The 20681-nt window shown below is 38.9% G+C and overlaps 1 protein-coding gene across 1 annotated transcript in view; it reads left to right on the forward strand.

Moving 5' to 3' along the window:
- EFCAB2 (EF-hand calcium binding domain 2) overlaps positions 1 to 20681 on the forward strand; it is an 89161-nt gene that overhangs the window by 24842 nt on the left and 43638 nt on the right. Inside the window, exon 2 of the mRNA XM_010591058.3 lies at positions 7263 to 7347. Within this exon, the coding sequence (XP_010589360.1) occupies positions 7263 to 7347 (85 nt within the window). The remainder of the gene's footprint in view (positions 1 to 7262; positions 7348 to 20681) is intronic.

The following is a 20681-nucleotide window of genomic DNA, read 5'->3' on the forward strand; positions in this document are numbered from 1 at the left end:
GGGAAAAAATCAAGAAAAGCAAGTCTTAAAAGCTTTCAAGTTAGGTGTGGGTTATTTGTCTTTTTATTGTTGAGTTGTAAGAGTTCTTTGTATGTTCCGGTTATAATTTCCTTATCAGATAGATGATTTGCAAATATTTCCTCCCATTCACTTTCTTGATACGGTCCTTTGAAGCACAAAAGTTTTTAATTTTGTTGAAATCCAGTTGGTCTATTTTTCTTCTAAATAGTTTCAGTGTATGATATCTTTTATGTAGACCAAACATAAATTACGCACGGGGCTGATACAAAACCCATTGCCATCAAGTGGATTCTGAGTCATGGTGACCCATGTGTTACGGAGTAGAGCTCCATAGCATTTTCTTGGCTGTAATCTTAATGGAAGCAGATCGCCAGGACTTTTCTTCCGTGACGCTGCCGGATGGGTTCAGACTGCCAACCTTTTGGTTACCAGCCGAGTACAAACTGTTTGCGCCACCCAGGGACCTTCTCATATATTACCTCCCAAAAACCAAAAACCACCTAGCAGAGTATAAACTGATACACCTTTTTGGAAAGCAGTTTGCAGTACGTGTCAAGAGCCTTAAAAACAGTTATATGTCTGGAATCAGTAATTTCATTTCTAGGAGCCCATTCCAAGAAATTATGCAAAAATGGAAAGACCTTTATGTACAAAAATGTCAGTGGAATATTATTCAGAGATTAAAATTATGTCTATGTCATAATATTAAGTGTAAAAAAGTAGAACAAAAAATGTTATCTGCAGTGTTTTCTGAGCTGTCTTAAGGAAGGAAACATAATGTTAACAGTAACTGTCTTCGACTGGTTAGATTATGATTTTTTTATTCTTTTTTTCCTATTTCTCAGATCTGTTATGAAGAACAGTTATTATTTTAAAAATGAAAAAAATATACTATATATTTTTTAATGTCCATGAATTCATCTGCAGAAGTACAGATTCTGGTAGGAACTTATGCATTTCTCCTTCCTTAAAACTAAACTCACCCCCTCACTTCTACTTCACCATTCCCCGCCCCGGGGGTTTCACTGAGTGTTCTAATTCTTGGCCAGATTGGTGTTTTGCAGTTAAATGTCCTCAAAGACATTATTACCACCTTTTGTAGTAATAATTACTGACTTGACACTTACTATGCAGTATTCCAAATACATTCATTGACATAGTTAATCTTCGTGATAATCTATGAGGTGTGCTCTGTTAATATGCACACTACAGATGAGGCAGCTGAAGAATGGAGATCAGAAGTAGTTGGCTAAAGTTCACACATCTATGAAGTAGCAGAGCTGGAACTTGAACACAAGGAATCTGGGTCCACAGGCTGTGTTCTTAACCACTGCATTTTATTGCCTCTCATTGTTATGCTGCCTGAATGGTTTCCTTGGTGATTTCCTACTGAACAGAAAATTTTCTTCTTATACAAATTCTTCTGCAACATTAAAAAACAAAAACAAAAAAATCACCACTTTTCATTATAGGAAGGAAACATAACCTTGATAGTAATCCCCAACAAAACACCTAAAAGGGAAATTACACATTAGTCTCATATTCAGTCATTAACTATTCAGCAAGCATTTATTGAGCTTCTAGGATGTTCCAGGCATTGTCCAAGTTATTCTCAATGTGTTTACACTATGGAAGAGGTAACAAATAAGTAAACTACTAATTACAATACAGGCTGTCATAATATTGTGATAGGGATGTCCACGGGTGTTCGGTGAGTACTTAAGATGGTATTTAACTCAAAAAGAGGATGAGAGCAGCATTCCCAAGGTTAAATACTTTTAAACTGCCTTGAATGATGAATAGGAGTTAGCCAGGAAAGAGCGGAGGATTATTCCAGGCAGGAATGTCAGTCACAAAGGCACTGTGAAAAAGCGTAATAATTGGGAAGCCACAAATATTCCCAGGTTGGAGGATCTGTATGGGAGAGTGTTAAGAGATGACATTATTGAGGTAGGTAGGGGCCCAGTTTATAAAGGGCTTTGTGTGCCTTGTTAAGGAGTCCGAATTTTATTCTGAAAGACGTGGGGAACCACTGAAGGATTTTAAGCTGGAGAGTCATAAGATCAAATTTGGATTTTAGAAGAAGCAACCTAGCAAAGTGTGGACTATGGTTTGAGGGGTGGAGTGGGAAAGGAGGGAAGGGAGCCTAAAGGCAAAAAGACAGGTGGTGACTACATTAATCTGGGGCACAAGTGAGGGTCCAAACTTAAGCAGTGGCAGTGGGGAGGAAAGGACAGATTTCAGAGGTATTTAGTAAGTGAAAATGAAAAGTGTTGATCATCATTGATGGGTTGTTGGAAACTCAATTAGTTGGAATAATGAATTTATAGGACAGTGATTAGGGAAATCAGTAGATAGAAATAAGGAGGAGTAGTGGGTGATATCCTCTGAAGGGGTGAACCTTAATGTTGTAGTAGTAGTTTTTTTTTTTAATTAATTTTTATTGAGCTTTAAGTGAAAGTTTACAATCAGGCCAGTCTCTCACACAAAAATTTACATACACCTTGCCACACTCCTAATTGCTCTCCCTCTAATGAGATAGCACAGTTCTTTCCTCCACTGTCTGTAGTAGTTTTTAACATGAGGTTGAAACAAGAAAGCTACCAGCCAAGTCCAGAATGTGGGGCATTCTGTAAGACATTGCATAGCCTGGTCTCATCGACAAGCTAATGTCATGAGATGGTGAGGGAGGAGGGCATAGGGATGGAAGACTGTTTTAGAAATAGACCAAAGAAATATAACAACCAAATGCAGTGTACAAACTTTGGTTAGATTTTAGTTTGACAAAAGTAGCTATAAAATATACTTGGAGACAGTTGGAGAAATTTGAATATGGAATGGATTATCTTAGTGAATTTTTGCTAATTTTTTAAAGATGTCAATGATATTTAGATTATGTAGGAGAATGTATTTTTAAGAGATGCATTTTAAAATTTCATTTGGAAGAATAAACTGATGGGAAAATTGATGAGAATTCTTAAAAACAAGACTAATAAAGTGGCATTAAGTAAAACAGTATGGTAACAGCACAAGACTGGAAACACAAATCATAATAGAATCGATAGAACAGAAAATAAATAGATGTAGTCTCAATCACATAAAAGACTACAATGCATTGTAAATTAGAAGGAAAGAAAATCAAGTGTTTAATAAGTTAGAAAAGGTCAATTTAATCTTCCACTTGCCAAAATAAAGGGTATATATAAATATTTTAAATTGTAGAAGAAAAATAGAATTGTATATTCACTGCCCCCCTAGAAAAAGAATTTTCTCCCTCCCTTTTGTCCTTTTAAAGGGTATTCCTAAACTTGAAAGGATGAGAATTCTGGACAGATTTGATTACCTAAAAATAAATGGTAATGTACTTTAAAAATGATCTTAAATTTAAAAAGCAAACATCAGCTTTGTGCAGTAGTAATGTCATAACCAATGAGAGTTTTCCAAGGTACTTATGGCTAATAAAAAGTTACTCAATACTTCACAAGTTCGGCTGTTTTCAACTAGTATGTCAGTGAGATAATAAGGCAAATGCACAAAGATGAATTGACCAAGATTGTTCACTAAGGAATTGTTTGTAGTAATGAAAACTTGGAAACAACCTAAATGTCTATATTTAGGGAATTGATTAAATAAATTATGGTATAGCTCTGCAATGGAATACCAATTAGCCACTAAAAAATGATAACAGAATAAATTTTTTTCCTTTTTTTTATTGTGCTTTAGGTAAACGTTTAAAGAGCACATTAGTTTCTAATTAAACAATTTGTACACACATTGTTTTGTGACATTGGTTGCCAATGTAATAAATATTTTTTGAGAGTGAAAGATGCTCACGACTTACTGTTGAGGGAAAAATTAAGTTAGAGAACAACATTATGAGTAGTTAACTTTGGGTGGTAGAATTTGAAGTGATTTTTACTTAGTTTAAACTTTTGTGCATATCCCCCCACCTTTTTTTTCAATAATCGTATATGATTTTAATGATCAGAAAGTAAAAGGAGCTGCTTTCATTTTAGAAAAACAAATGCAAACAACTGATAGGAAAATTGTTTGCAGTAATTGTTACATAGGGTTAAGTTAAAGGTAAAAATCTCATACCAATCTAAGAAGAAAAACTGGAAGATTCCAGTAGGGATGAGCATAGAACATGAACAGACAATTCGTAACATAGACAATGCAGGTGATAAACACATGTTTATGGAGGCAGCGTTTGACCTCCTCTAACTTCAAGATGGGAAAGGAGACTCAAGATCCACAGCCCAAGGCTGATTCCTATGAGCAGAGGTCGAACCACCCTCCGACCTTTTTACCAATTCTGACCTCAGTTGTCCCTCTTGCTGCACTCTCTACTTCTCTGCTTGATCCAATAATTCTTTGCAGTGGCCACACAGAATTCACAGACCATACTCCCAGTTATGGGAGTTTATTAGGGAAGTCAGAGGTTACAGTTCAGGTTCTGGAATGCTCAGGACACAGTTCCTCGATCAGGACGGGCTTTTCCCAAATGTGGCTGTGGGTAGGCCTCTCTGGCCTTCAGCCTCTGCCCGCTTGGGCAAGTGTCAGAAAGCTCTTTTAGCTTCACCACCAAGTGCCCAGAGGTACCACACTTTGCCAGGAGGGCTCCTGCCTGAAGGCACCTAGCTCTCTTGCTCCGTGGGCTGACACACGCATTGTAACCACCTTGCTCCCTGGGCCAGCAAGCTCACTGCCACGTTTCCTACGTGTCTCCTGGTTCTTCTGCCTCCGCTGCTGCCATTTCTCTGCTGCTGCTTCTCACCGTCACTTGCTGTCTCTGGTATTACAGCTCTTTTCTCACTGTCTCCTGGGTCTAGGAGGTTTCAGTGCCGAGATCCCGGGTCCAATGACCTGCTCCTCTCCTAGCTCTTCTTTCTTCGTGATAGTAGGTCCCTCTCTGCTCTGGGATTGACTGCTTTTTTAAGCATAGCAGAATGGCAAAACTGACCATTCCCCTCATTCCACACACCTTATTTGCATAGTCCTCACCCACCCAGTCATTTGGTGGGAGTTACAAAGACTATGGCCATATTAAGTAACTCACTGCACCGCACATATGGATAATTATTCAGACTCACTTATAATCAGAGAAGTATAAATTTAACTTATGAGGTAACTTTTTTTTTATTAGACTAACAAAAGCTGTGTGCTGCCTTTATAATAAATGAAAATTAATAGTATTAATAAATAATGGTACATTCATTTGGTACCATTAAAAATTGAAGGGAAAAATATAACATTTGATTGAAGTAATTGGAAGTTATAGTTTTCATATTATGAGTATGAACAGTCAGTTAGGTGTAGAAGGAAGAGCGAGATCCTTTAAGTGAGAAAGATTTGGGTTCAATCCAACTGTGCCATTTAATAACTGTGTTTCGGGGCAAATTGCTTAACCTCTGTTAGCTTTGGTTTCTTTTTCTCCAGGAATGAGATACTTATCTCTTTGGTTGTAAATGGTTTTAAATGTATATAAAGCACTTTACAGAAACTAATACGTAGTGTCTGTTCAGCAAGTATTTGTTGAGTGAATGAATGGCAGTTATTAAATGCTATTTATAAAAGGATGTGTATCAAAACAGTTTGGAGGATAATACAGCAAAAATGATTAGTGATTATGTTAGGATAAAGGGAATGTGAATGATTAAAGTTTTTTTCCATTTTCTATAATTTGGTAATGTTATATTTATAATTTTAAGAGTTATCTAAACTCACACTTAATCTCTTTCTTCCTTTCTGCATTTTTTTTGTGCTCACTCTTTGAAACATAAATTTTGAGACTTGATTACCTTTTTTCTTTCATTCTTCTACTCATTTAAACACCTTGGAGTCAACTTTGACTCATTTTTTTCTCTGTGCACCTAACATCAAATCTGCCAGCAAAGCTTGCTGGCTCTACCCTTTAAAATATATCCAGAATCCTACCATTTCTTATCACTTTCACTGTTACCATTCTGGTCCAGGCCACCATCAGCCTCTCACCTAGAATACTGGGTTAACCTCCTAATGGTCTCTCTGCTTCCACCCTTGTCCCTTTCTAGTGTGTTCTCAAAATAGTAGCCAAAGTGCATATAAGCCAGACCACGTTACTTTGCTGCTTAAAACCCTACAGTGGTTTTTCATTTCATTTAAAGTAAAAACCAAAATACTTAAAGTAGCCTGTAGAATCTGCCCCAACCCCAGACTCACAGCTTTCTAAGCTTATTTCCTGCTACTTTGCAATTGCTGTTCTCCACCTAAAAACTCTTCCTGCAGGTAGTCATATGGCTGGTTTTTCCCCTCCTTCAGGTCTCTGCCCAGTGTTACCTTAGCAGTGAGACAGGTCTTTCCTAATAGCCATATCACCCCATTCTCTCCCACCCACATCCCAGCACTCCCAGGTTTCTTCTCTGCTTTGTTTTTTCCTTTATTATTTAGTACTCTGTGACGTGCTGTATATTTTGCCAAGTATGCGTAAGCTTATCTATCTTCCCCAATAAAAATAGCTCTGTGAAGACAGTGATTTTTGCCTGTTTTGTTCCTTGCTATATCCTTAGCCCCTAGAATAGTGTCTAGCACAAGCAGGTGTTCCATAAATACTTAGCAAATAAATGACCTTTTAGTTGTTTTACAGAATTAAGTCCTATTACTAAAACTAATTTGAAAGTTCTTTGAGAAAGAGTCACATGTCACTCTTATATGCCCCTCAGCCGCCAAGTTCCCACATACTCAAGCATAGAATAAAGCCAGGCAGGTGGGGCACACTACTGACACGTATTCATTATCTGTTGCATCAGATTCCCTCCACCTCGCAGGCTAGAAATCTACCCAGACTATTTGAGATAGAAGGCAGGCCGTCTACAGGCAAAATGAATTGATGATTACAGAGTCAAAATAGCACTTAACTTTGGCGGGGAAGAGGGAGATCCTGACTGTGAAGGGGCACAGGAGGACCCTGTTAAGGGTGCTGGAAGTGTTCTATATCTTATCTGGGTGGTGGTTCCGTGGGTGTGTGCACGTGTTAAAACTCATTAAGTTGTGTATTTAAGATTAGTTTACCTTCAGTGTTTATTGTACATGGATTATGCATATATAAAAAAGTTAAAGTCTGCTCTATTTGAGATGTCCTGAGAAATTTAAATATGTTAAATGGTAAATTAAGAGGCTTAGGAAGAGTTTCTAGTTTTGTTATTGAAATTTTTGAGTTCAAAACCAAGTAAAATAATTTGTATTTGCTTTGTCTTTTACAGAGACAGCAGTAGCAGAATTACACAAAAAAATCAAAGAAGCTTTTGAAGTATTTGACCATGAGTCAAATAATACAGTGGATGTGAGGTTTGGAAACATTTTCTTTGTTAGAATTGTAAATTACTGATAAAAGCAAAAAACCCAAGCCCGTTGCTGTCGGCCCAATTCCGACTCATAGTGACTCTACAACTGCTAAAATAGAAGAAAGTTCTTTTCTTTTTACATTATACCTTGGATTTATTATGCCATTTACAGTATTTTTTTTTTTCTTGTGCCTTATAAAAACTCTTTGCTGACTCTTGGTTCTTGTTCTTCATGTTCTAGTGGAAAGAGTAAACCTGCGTTTCCCATTCCAATCTGTAGACTATAAATCTGTGAGGAAAGTGAATTGCACTGTAGTTTTTTAGTGCTTGTCACGTAGTTAACACTCAATAAGTATTTTGTAAAGGAGTAGAATTTGAGTTTAAAATACATAAATATATATTATCAGGGTATGAATGGTATATTTCAAAGATTAATGATGCTTAAGCAATGGTATTGTGTACTCCCCAATTAAAATGGCGAAAAGAACCCAAACAGAATAAGAAAAATATAAGAGGAAAACATGAATACAGGTACTTCTGCAGTGGAGCACTACAAGACAAAGAATAGCTTGAGACTAAAAAACAGAACAAAACAAAAAAATAGAGGTGACTATTACATGAGTCTAATAGAAATTGTAGGATCCATGTCATATAAATCAAAGAAAGACAAGAACCATTCTAGGAGGCCAGACTGCGTGAGGGTGATTTGATGGGATCATAATCCCAAGACTCAGAACCTAGTTCTTTAGGTTTTTGCACTGGCATGATTTTTAGAGGCCAGCAAAGCCGTGGGAAATGATTTTAAAATGGTACTGAAAAGGAACTATTCGATGCTTATAAACCAGTGCCATCACTTCCAGTGCTAGTCATGTGATTAAGTCCTTTGGACTTGAGCTAAACTGAATGAGCAATATCAGACTTTATTTATGACAAATTGTAACTAAATGTATTCCTTATATCTGAAGGTACAAGATGTGGCTGCAGGTAGGGAATGCAATCAATTTCCTTACTTTATAGAACTTTGTTTACCTCAAATGTGTTTATGGGCCCTACTGCAGTGGGTAAGGTGGAATATGGAGTTCAGTGTTTGCCTGTCCAGCCCCTTAACTGTAGCAGACATTGTGTGAGCCTTGGGCTCAGCTATCGCCAAGGGAATGTGAGAGTTGTACGAGGGGCTATGGCATTGTGCAGCTCCCACTGGCTCTGTTCACTTCGCATTCTATGTGAAAGACACCCAGTGGAGCACAGTATTCTTATGTGAGTGTCCTGGCAGGAAAATGAATGGTTGAGGGGTGGTGGTGATAGGATTCAGGATTGGGTGGGGAGCGTGCCGCTCTTGCTTACAATTTGACTAAATATATGAATAGCACACACATTGATCTTAGACCTGTCACTGAAGCTGGAGGGTTCTTCTCCTGGGGGCAAATGAGAGAGATATTGGTAGAGAAATCAGGCAAAGTAAAAGGAAGATTAAAACAAACAAACAAACAAACAAAATCCAGCAAGCCCAGTGCCACTGAGTCAGTTCTAACTCATGGAGACCACATGTGTTACAGAGTAGAGCTGAGCTCCATAGGGCTTTCTCAGCTGTAATCTTTACAGAAGCAGGTCGCCAGGGCTTTCTTCCACAGTACCACTGGTGGGTGTCTTAGGTTGGGTTCTATAGAGAAGCAAAACCAGTGAAGCGTGTATATATATGCATGTATATATAGAGAGAGATTTATCTCAAGGAAATGGGTCAGACAGTTGTAGAGGCTGGCAAGTTCCAAGTCTATGGGTCAGGTGTGAGGTGGAGGCTTTTCGTGACTCACATAGCTCCAAGATTAGTAGGTCAGCCAGAAGGCTGAGGACACACGGGCTGTGGAGGCTAATGAATCTCAAGAATAGGAGGTCAAATGATGACGAGCTGAATGCAGGATCCAGAGCAAGCAAGTGATCTTTGCCAGAATGTCCATATATATATTGGATGCAGACCACATCCCTAAGGAAGCTCCCCTTACAACTGACTGGCTGATCACATCATGGAGGATGATTACATCATTGTATAACTGCCAAACGACATTAGTACATAATTGCCAAACCACTGAGAGTCATGGCCCAGCCAAATTGACATACAACCTTAACCATCACAGTGGGTTCAAACTATCAGCCTTTCTGTTAGCAGCTGAGTGCAAACCGTTTACACCACCCAGGGATCTAAGAGAAAGACCAGTATAAGTTTATGAGAAAGAAGGGGATGAGAGAAAAGAAACCAACCTTTACTTAAGGCTTGCTGTCTAACAAACTAGCAGTAGTTGTTGGGTGCTAGGGGCTTTATGAACTTTACCTTATTTTAATCAGTTTGTGTGGTAAGAATTGGCATCTTCATTTTTGGAGATAAGAGAAGGTAAATAGTTTTGCTCAATGTCACATCAGGGTTTTTTTAATTGCAAAACTTTTGCTATGTCACATTGCTCCTATTGTCCTTTATGGCTTTTCTCCTCCCTGTGGGTCCCCTGCCCATTGCAGTGAAAAGAATACCTCTTTAGTGGCTTAGAGCAGTGATGCAAGGCCTTTTTTGATAGAAGGGTGAATTCAGGAAAAATAATGCATCTTTTCCATTCAAAATGAAAATAATTTTACTGAGGCCCTGACTTAAAGTGTATATTCCTACACCTGAAATTGTCTACTTTGTTGAATAAAGAAGGCCCCTAAGAAAATTAGTATTGTTTTTAACATTAAAATATTAATGGTAAGCATATTTGAGTAATAGCAACATAGATGAATGTAATCTTTATTCCTTATATTAACTTGTATAGCGTTGTAAAGTTTATAATGAGTGTTTGCATGCTGCTGGACTCATTACCATCCACTCTTCATAAATGGGAAATTGAAGACAGAGAAGCAAAAGGACCTACACAAGATCATGCAGTGAGTTAGCAGCTGAGTTGAAACTCAGATTAGTTTCTTCCATTCTGGGCAGCATTTTCCAAGTCTGTACCAGCCCTGGGCTAGGCTCTGGGTATGCTATGATGAATACAGCCTGCTCCTGCCTTCATTGGACTCCACTCTCCATTGGTAAAAACAGTTAATCTATCTAGAATTTATTTTGGTATATGATCAAAAGTGAAGGTCTAAATAGACTTTTTTTTTCCAAATTACTGAACAGTTTATTCTGTTTACTTCTTAAATTGGTAGGCCTACTTTAAAATATGCTAAATTGAGTTTAATTTGGGCTTGAATTCTTTTTAAAACCAAACAGTGGTTTACCTTAACTAGTGATGAATGTCTGCCTTGAGCATTAGTATTCACACAATTTTCTAGTATATTTTTTCTATATTTGAATGGAATTACTGCTAACCACCATTTTCCCTGTATTTTCTCAATCCTTGAATTTGTTATTTTGATTTATTTCTGCTCTCTGGATTCTTTGTCAAGTTTCTTTTTTTTTCCCCATGAGGTACTCAATGAGTGTTTTTTTTCCTGAGTTCTTTCATGTTTGAAATGCTTTATGCTTGAATACTTAGTAGTTGAATTACATCTTATAAATTTACACCATCATTTTTAATGGCTTCTAGGTGTTCCAATGTGTGATTATACCATAGTTTAATCTATCTCTAATTTTATAAATTTGGGTTTTTGTAATATAATGCTACTATAATTGTGATAGGGATAAAATTATTAAAGTGGGATTGTTCAAAGACCTTACCCCTTTCTGAGACGGCCAAAAACTAAATTTTGTAATCCCTATTTCTTTTCTCCTACACTTTCCTAAAGGGGAAGATCTGATTTTCTTATTGGGAGGTATGTTTTGTCAATCTACATCATCAAGTCCTAAGAGTAGGATGGTGGGAGGATAGATAATAAACTTACCCTGGCCAAGACTGGAAAAGCAGTTTGTTGAAGATGGGGCAAGTAAGATTAGATAGAGAGTAGTGGTGTTTAGGGTGTGAAGGGAGTAAGCAGGAAAGGGGATTACAATTAAAAAATGTATTTATGAGATTATATATTCACATGGTTAAAATTCAAAGAGAACAAAGTATAGAGAAAAGTCCTTATATCTTCTTTCTACCAGTCACCCAGTTCCCATCCTGTGACCAAAGTACTAGTTTGTAGGAATCACTCCAGAAATATCCTATACACATACAAAGAAATACATTTTTTTTACCCCCTTTTTTACTCAAATGGCTGTGTACTTTCCTAGTATGGTACTTTTCCCATCAGGTGGCATCAGACCCATGATGAAGTTCCATTTTATGGCTTCTCAGCATTCAGTAGTCTAAAATGGCTGTAGCATTCTAGTGCAAGCTCAGGCCTAAGTGCACGTTATGTCCTGAATTTAATATATTGGAGGGCATCACAAAGGGTGTGGGGATCCTAGATGTGCGCAATGTCCCAGACTTAATAGGAAGATATCATGACAGAAAAATAACACTTGGATTTAAGCTGCCCTGTTCAGGGCACTTAATTGGCTATTTTGATAAGAAGACCCTTTGTGCATTCCACATTTTTGGAGGCCACCTTTGGTAGACGCTGGATTATAGGTATCTGCCTGTTGTACTAGATCAGGTATAATTTTTGCTGTGTGCCTTCAAAAATTGGGAGCCAGAGACTCTGAGGATTGGGTGGTCTCAGGAATGTACTTCCTGGGGCCTCTGGGCTATAATTCCTGTGGACTCACGGTGTGTACCCTCTGTGGCTTCCAAGTTTGCACTTCCTAGCAGTCTCATTCTATGCTCTTTAGCATACGAAATGAGATATTTGGATTCGCTTGAAAAGTGTGGAAGACAATGCAGATGCATAATAGAGAATAGTTCATGGTAGTATCTTCATTAGCTTTGAAAGATAGAAGGGACATAAACCAAAAAAACATTACTATGTACTCAGATGGCTCTAGGCATGTCTGGACACCTGGCTTCCTTTCATCACTGTGCTGGTCTTGCCCTTATCACGTTGTATGGGGTCAGATAGTCTTTAAGTTTTCTCAGTTGTTGTTGTTAGGTGCCATTGAGTTAGAATGACCCCGTTCAACAGAAAGAAACACTGCCTGGTCCTGCACCATCCTCAAAATCAGTGCTATGTTCGAGCGTATTGTTGCAGCCACTGTGTTAATCCACCTGGTTGAGGGCCTTCCTCTTTTTTGCTGACCTCTACCTTACCAAGCCTGACATCCTTCTCCAGGGACTCATTCCTCCTGATAACAAGTCCAAAGTACATGAGATAAAGTCTCACCATCCTCGCTTCTAAGGAGCATTCTGGCTGTACTTCTTCCAAAACAGATTTGTTTGTTCTTCTGGCAGTCCACGGTATATTCAATATTCTTTGCCAATACCATAATTCAAATACATCAATTAGGTATGCTGTTATTTCAAAATTTGATATTTTTTCAGTGCTTTTTTTTTTTTACATTTTATTTTGAAATAATTTTAGATTTACAGAAAAGTTACAAAAATGGTAGAGTTTCTATAAACCTTTTACAGAAGCAGACTGCCACATATCCTGTGAAGTGGCTAGTGGGCTTGAACCAGTGACCTTTCAGTTAGCAGCTGAGTGCTTAACCACTGCACCATCAGGGCTCCTTCTCATTTTATTAGTACCCTTCAAGTCAGTAACAGTTCTTTGATCTTTCTTTGTCTTTCATGACCTTGATACTTTTGAAAAGTCCTGATCAGTTATTTTGCACAATGTCCTTCAGTTTGGTTTTGTCGGATGGTTTCTCATGATTAGATTATCTGAGCATCATATTAGGGGTTCATGAGGTTGATAGGTCTTATTACTGATGTTAACCTTGATCACTTGCTTAAGGGGGTGTCTGCCAATTTTCCCCATCGTAAAGTTACTATTTTTTCTTTGTAATTAATAAAGATTTCCTTTGTAATTACTAAATATCTTGGGAGAGATACTTTAAGACTAGGCAAATATCGTATTTCTCCTCAAACTTTTGCCCTCCAGTTTAGCATTCATTGGTGCCTCTTGCCTGCCATAGTTATTACTGTGGTGTTTGCCAAATGGTGTTTTAGTGTTATTTTTTCAAAAGGGAACTCCTGCACAATGGGCTTTTTGCTTTTTGTTTGGTGGGTGGGCAGCCATTTAGCAATGCTTAGTTTGTGACCTTTCAAAGTGTTAAAGACTATTTTATTCAATTAATTCTGTAAACATTTATGAAATCCTTGTTTTGATCAAGGCATCTATGAGAAATATGCCAAATACAGTAGTTTCAGGCTGCAGCTGAGTCTTTTCGCTGCCACTACTTTTCACCTTAAATTACACTAACCACCATGATTTGTTCTAAGAAGATGCTGTTGCCAAAAGTACTGAGAGACAGAATCCCAGGAGTCAGAGTATGGGGGTCAATTTCCAGTTTTGCTTTTTACTAGCTGTACTGTAGCAGGGTGACTCAAACAACAGTTCTAAGTCCCAATATCCTTATTTTTAAAATAGAGATTTTAATATTGATGTGAGTATTAAATGAGCTCACATTTATGTATATGAAGTATATGAAATGTATATGAAAGTATATAAAAGTATATACTTTTAATTGAAAGGTGCTTTTCAAACTATAAAGTGTTCTACAAATTCATTCAATATTCAGTGGATATTTATTGAGTCCTGATTATGTGTGAGGCTCCTTTGTAGGTGTTGGGGTATAGCAGTGAAAGAGATAGACAGGGCCTCTGCCTTCATGGAGCTTATATTTTAGAGGGCAGAAACAGACAGTATACAAGCAAACTGATGTTGTTGTTGTTGTTAGGTGCCGTCGAGTCGGTTCCAACTCATAGCGACCCAGAACAAAACACTGCCCGGTCCTGCGCCATCCTTACAATCATTGTTATGCTTGAGCCCATTGTTGCAGCCACTGTGTCAGTCCACCTCGTTGAGGGTCTTCCTCTTTTCCACTGACCCTGTACTTTGCCAAGCATGATGTCCTTCTCCAGAGACTGATCCCTCCTGACAACACGTCCAAAGTATGTAAGACGGAGTCTCGCAATCCTTGCTTCTGAGGAGCATTCTGGTTGTACTTCTTCCAAGACAGATTTATTCGTTCTTCTGGCAGTCCATGGTATATTCAATATTCTTCACCAGCACCACAATTCAAAGGCATCAGTTCTTCTTTGGTCTTCTTATTCATTGTCCAGCTTTCACGTGTGTATGATGCGGTTGAAAATACCATGACTTCAGTCAGGCACACCTTAGTCTTCAAGGTGACATCTTTGCTCTTTAACACTTTAAAGAGGTACTTTGCAGCAGATTTACCCAATGCAATGCGTCTTTTGATTTCTTGACTGCTGCTTCCATGGCTGTTGATTGTGGATCCAAGTAAAATGAAATCTTTGACAACTTCAATCTTTTCTCCGTTTATCATGATATTGCTCATTGGTCCAGTTGTGAGGATTTTTGTTTTCTTTATGTTGAGGTGCAATCCATACTGAAGGCTGTGGTCTTTGATCTTCATTAGTAAGTGCTTTAAGTCCTCTTCAGCAAGGAAGGTTGTGTCATCTGCATAACGCAGGTTGTTAATGAGTCTTCCTCCAATCTGGATGCCCTGTTCTTCTTCATATAGTCCAGCTTCTTGTATTTGTTCAGCATACAGATTGAATAGGTATGGTGAAAGAATACAACCCTGACACACACCTTTCCTGACTTTAAACCAATCAGTATCCCCTTGTTCTGTCCAAACAATTGCCTCTTGATCTATGTAAAGTTTCCTCATGAGCACAATTAAGTGTTCTGGAATTCCCATTCTTCACGATGTTATCCATAGGTTGTCATGATCCACACAGTCGAATGCCTTTGCATAGTCAATAAAACACAGGTAAACATCCTTCTGGTATTCTCTGCTTTCAGCCAGGATCCATCTGACATCAGCAATGACATCCCTGGTTCCAAGTCCTCTTCTGAAACCGGCCTGAATTTATGGCAGTTCCCTGTCGATACACTGCTGCAGCCGTTTTTGAATGATCTTTAGCAAAATTTTGCTTGCGTGTGATATTAATGATATTGTTCTATAATTTCCACATTCGGTTGGATCACCTTTCTTGGGAATAGACATAAATATGGATCTCTTCCAGTCAGTTGGCCAGGATGCTGTCTTCCATATTTCTTGGCATAGACGAGTGAGCAACTCCAGCGCTGCATCTGTTTGTTGAAACATCTCAACTGATATTCCATCAATTCCTGATAAACCCAGATAAGGTAACTATAATTTCAGAAAGTCATAAATACTATGAGTAAATAAAACAGAGTGATGTAATGAAATGTGTTATAAAGAAAATAAAATGGGATTATGTATTAGAGAACGAGGGGTAGTTAGGCTAGAGGGGAGAGGTTAGACCTTCTGGTCAGGGAAGGCTTCTCTGGAGGTAATTTTTGAGTTAAGAGCTGTAAGAGCAGAAGGAGCCAGCCGTGTGAAGAACTGGGGGAGGGCAAATGTGTAGGTCCCACAAAGGGGAAGGGGTTTAGCTTGTCAGGAAAAAGCAGAGGACAGTGTAGCTGCAGTGTAGTTAGGGAGTGGTGTAAGATCGAGTCTAAGAGGTTGGCAGGGGCCAAAGTAGGTGTAAGATCGAGTCTAAGAGGTTGGCAGGGGCCAAAGTAGAAAGGGCCTTATAGGCCATGAAAGGTGTTTAGATTATAAATGTACCGGGAACCCTCGGGAGGGTTTTAAGCAGAGGAGTTACATGATATGATTTATGTGAAAAAAAGATTGTTCTGGCTGCTAGAGGAGATTGGGTTAAGGTGGTGGGTCAGAGCAGAAGCAGAAGGACAGAGTGAGGGCTGTTACAGTAGCTCAGGCTAAGGAGAAGGGCGCTCAGGCAGCCTGGTGGTGGTAGAGGGATGTTATTGTTAGTGTGGGGACGACAATGATGATGATGATAGTGGCGGCTGTGGTGGGTGTCTCTTCACAGCACTTATCTGCCTGAAATTGGCTGATGTACTTGTTCAGGTGCATGCTTTCTGTCTCCTCCCAGCAGATTCTGAGTTGCATGAGTAGAGCAGGGACCTTGTTTATCTAATTTACCACAGTAACCACAATGCCTAGTACGGCACTTAGGATATGCAAAATAAATATGTTGTTTTGTCACATTATTTATTTTTTATACCACTCTGTATGGAATGTCCAATATTTTATAGGGCCTTCCTCCTCCTCCTCCCCCCTCCCAATACAAAGGCGATACAGAGTTCATCTGGGACCTGAAAACTCTAGCACAATACAGAATATTAGGAAATAATATTACAACAAGTTAGAACCAGAAAGTTTTTGGAATCAATTTTAGCAGTGGGAAAGTGATCCTTACATGATCATGGGGACCTTTGGGGGAAAATGGCTGTTTTTAAACATAGTTCTGCTGTTAAGAGATTTAGCCATTATTACAGCTTATTTCATGCCTTTGCCAAAATGAGGTTCATCTGTGAAAAATGCCCTCCAGGAGGGCAAGAATTTTGTTTTGTTCTCTGCTGTACTTTGAATGGTACTGGGTTAAATGAGTCGGAATCAACTCAGTGGCAAGGGGTTTGGTTTGGGGTTAAACGAAAGAAAATCATTTTCAAATCCGATTTGTTCTTAGAAATTTATGAGTTGCTTTAAAGGCCCCTCTCATACATGGTATACCATCAGCTCTTTCCTAGAGGAGGTAGAATGTTCTGCCTATTCTTTTCTCCCTTAGTATTGCATCATTTGTCCTGAATCAGGTCGTAGTAGCTCTGCCATGTTTATGACCTTAAACTGTAGACTCACAAGCTAGCTCAATGGCACTGGCTCCACCTTGTGTCCGGAACATGATACTACACCCACTGAATGCCGGCCTGCCAAGAACCAGTCTTTTAGAGGTCAGACATTTTAAGCGGCCCAAATAATATACATGATAGAGTAATGATGCCAAGACTGAGCAACCTTATTGTGACTTATTTGTTCTGAAGTGACTTTACCCCCATGTCTACCACGCTATATATGGTGCAGGGGCAGAAACCAGTTCTTAAGACTTAACCATGTAATGATCAAGTCATTTAGCTTGTATACTGACAAAAATGAAATGTCTCTGTGTATGTTAAGGACTGTATATGAAATAATTGGTTTATTTTTTTGTCTAAAAACCCTATGAAAATTGAGATGTTGGCAATAAAAAAAAAATCTATGAAATTGATTTAAAAGGAAGAAAAATTTTCCGAAGGGGAAAAGTTTTTTTTTTTTTTTTTAATTAAGAGTTGTATTTGACTTCTGTTTTGGCTGTGGTAGAATAGTGGGTGAGTTGACCATCTCCACAGCACTGATCAGGAGACGACCCTGTGTAGAGACAGCTTTGGGAGAGGCCATTTTAATCGTGTCTGAATGAAATGATTGTGACTTGCAATCTACAGTGGTGTGCTGGCGCCAAACTGTGCCGACTTGTACCAGCGCACAAGATTGTTAAATTTTCAGGAATTTTGCAAGCCGTTGTTCCAAACTAATTAATATAAAAATAAATTCAATGAACTTACAATTAAATTATATTAAAAACAAAGGAAATGAATACTAAAAACTTGCCACTTTCGAATTACTACATTTATTCCTATTTATGATCTTGAGGTTATCTATGTGTAGTATATGTTTGGTGGAAACATAACGGAACGCCTCTCGGGTTCTTGTCCTGTCCTATTAGCAGATCTAAATAAGACAGATGCCAACTGGAACGGAAACAGAAAGTGGCAATTTTATTGTCTGCACAGACAAGGAGCAACGTAGGGCCTAGTGGCCGAAAGACCACTTGCTCTCTGTCTGAGGGGATTGGAGACCTTTTATGTCCTTGAGTCCCTGGGGGACAGGGATTGGCGCCTGAAACCCTATACCCTGAGCCCAAATTTGGAGATCTGGATGCTGAGTCACTCTTCATAGGAGGTTCGTGTTGTGGGCCTTCTCGTTTTCCAAAGGGGCTCGGGTGGAACTGTGTGATGGAGAATATCCTCTCTTCCGGTGATTCTCAGGTCCGGGGGTCAGGTAAAGACACGATTCTCTAGATCTGTGCATGTGCGGAGATCTGGCACTCAGAACAAACCGTGGTTAGAAGCCGTGGTTTGCAGGAACTGTGAGCAGGATTTCAGAAATACTGTATACCCATTGCCGTGGAGCTGATGCCGACTCATAGCGACACTATAAGACAGAGTAGCAGCCTACTACTCAACCACTGCGCCACCAGGGCTTCTTGGAAATACCATATAATAGCATGCTATTGTGCATCTCTTCCTTATCCTGCTGAGTGACTTCATGTTGGTAGTTGGAAACTGGCCATAAAAACCAAAAACCAAACCCACTGCCGTCAAGTCGATTCTGACTCATAGTGACTCAGTAGGACACAGTGGAGCTGCCCCACAGAATTTCCAAGGATGTAACCCTGGTGGCATAATGATTAGAGCTACAGCTGCTAACCAAAAGGTCAAGAGTTCGAATCCACCAGGTGCTCCTTGGAAATCCTATGGGGCAGTTCTACTCTGTCCTGCAGGGTCGCTATGAGTCGGAATCCACTCAGTGGCAATGAGTTTTTTTTTTTTTTTAATCTTTACAGAAGCAGACTTCCACATCTTTCTCCCAAAGAGAGGCTGGTGGATTTGAACTGCCAACCTTTCAGTTAGCAGCCAAGCACTTTAACCACTGTGCCACCAGGGCTCCTTTGAAAGAGGCCATAGTGGGAGTATTTATACAATGCAAACTGACAAATACTACAAATCAGAACTTTTTTTCCTGAAGAGGCATTTGATGACTAGCACACTACTGGATGCAAATAAGTTTCTTCCTTTATTGGCTTTTCTCATTACTCTCTTCCAAAACCTGGCGAAAAGACTTTAGGGGAAATTATTAAAAAAAAAAAAACAAAAAAAACTTTTAATTTCACGCTACTACTGTTGGTTTTAGCAAGTTCTTTCAAGAGTTGTTTTAAAAGATTAATAATGTTTAAAGTTCACTTTAGTGGGTAAGAGCTATGGTTGCTAATCAAAAGGTCAGCAGTTCCAATCCACCAGGCATTCCTTGGAAATCCTATGGGGCAGTCCTACTCTGTCCCGCAGGGTCGCTATGAGTCGGTATCGACAGGACGGCAAGGATATGGTTTCCTGTAGTAATTTTAATAGTATTAAATAGTTTTAAAAGGTTACTGTAAAATAATTTTTCATCAATTCATTTTATTCAAAAAGTCTCATTTAGTAGAAAGAAAATAGGTTGTTGTTGTTAGGTGCCATCCAGTTGGTTCTGACTCGTAGTGCCCCTATATACAACAGAATGAAACACTGCCCGGTCCTGCACCATTTTCAGAATCGTTGTTAAGTTTGAGCCCATTGTTGCAGTCATTGTGTGAATCCATCTCATTGAAGGTCTTCCTCTTTTGGGCTAAAATAGGTTAACCTGCCTTAATATTATATATGATTCTATCACTTACTTTTTTTTTTTTTTTCATTTTTTTTCGCGTTCTAGTTCCTATCCAATACCTTGTTTTTTCTTTTTGTTATTTTCATCATTAAGCTATGAAGCTTCTATTCCTTGTCTCCTGAAACTATATTTTTATCCTTTTTGTTTGTTTGTTTTCTTACATATTCTTTTTCAGTTCTGTCTCTTTCTAGGCCTCTATCTCTTTCTCAAAATTAATGGCGTGATTTTTTTCTGGCCTCTGTTCTTTCTTGCCTCTCTCTTTTTTTTTTCTTAGCTCACCTTTACGAGCTTTAGTACTGCTACGGCTGGACTGTTTAGCAATATAGTTTCCTCCAGAATGGCCAGGATCCCAACTCCATCTAGTTACCATCTGGAGTTCTTCAGGGTCCACCTGTCCCCTTCTGCTGCTTTCCCATGTTCTTGACACCAGAATTATAATGTGAAAGTAGCTCACAGGATCATTTGGTCTTCTGTGCCTCTAGCCTAGTGTTTCAGGGATATGGGAGAACAAGAGAAACTCTGAGTCATCTTTGCTCCTGCTGTAGTTTCACTTTACTCTTATTGCAAGGACTGTATGTAGGAACTGAGGAGCCCTGGTGGTGCAGTGGTTAAGCGCCTGGCTGCTAACCAAAAGGTGGGCTCTTGGAACGCATCAGCCTTTCCGCGGGATAAAAATGTGGCAGTCTGCTTCTATAAAGATTACAGCCTCAGAAACCCTGTGGGGCAGTTCTACTCTGTCCTGTAGGATCACTGTGAGTTGGAATCGACTCAACAGCAATGGGTTTTGGTTTTCTTTTGTTTATGGAGGAATTTGGGAAGCCTTTTGAAATAAAGTCATCTCTCACTCCATTATTCTTTGAAGAAAGTAACATTTAGGAAGGGGATATTCATATTTAAGCATCACTCCTTTGCTATACCCCATTTGCCCTTTGCATTTTTTCTTCTCAGTCACCCCCCTGTGTAACTGT

Source organism: Loxodonta africana, chromosome 25 (genome assembly GCF_030014295.1).
Source record: "Loxodonta africana isolate mLoxAfr1 chromosome 25, mLoxAfr1.hap2, whole genome shotgun sequence".
Classification (NCBI taxonomy): Eukaryota; Metazoa; Chordata; class Mammalia; order Proboscidea; family Elephantidae; genus Loxodonta; species Loxodonta africana.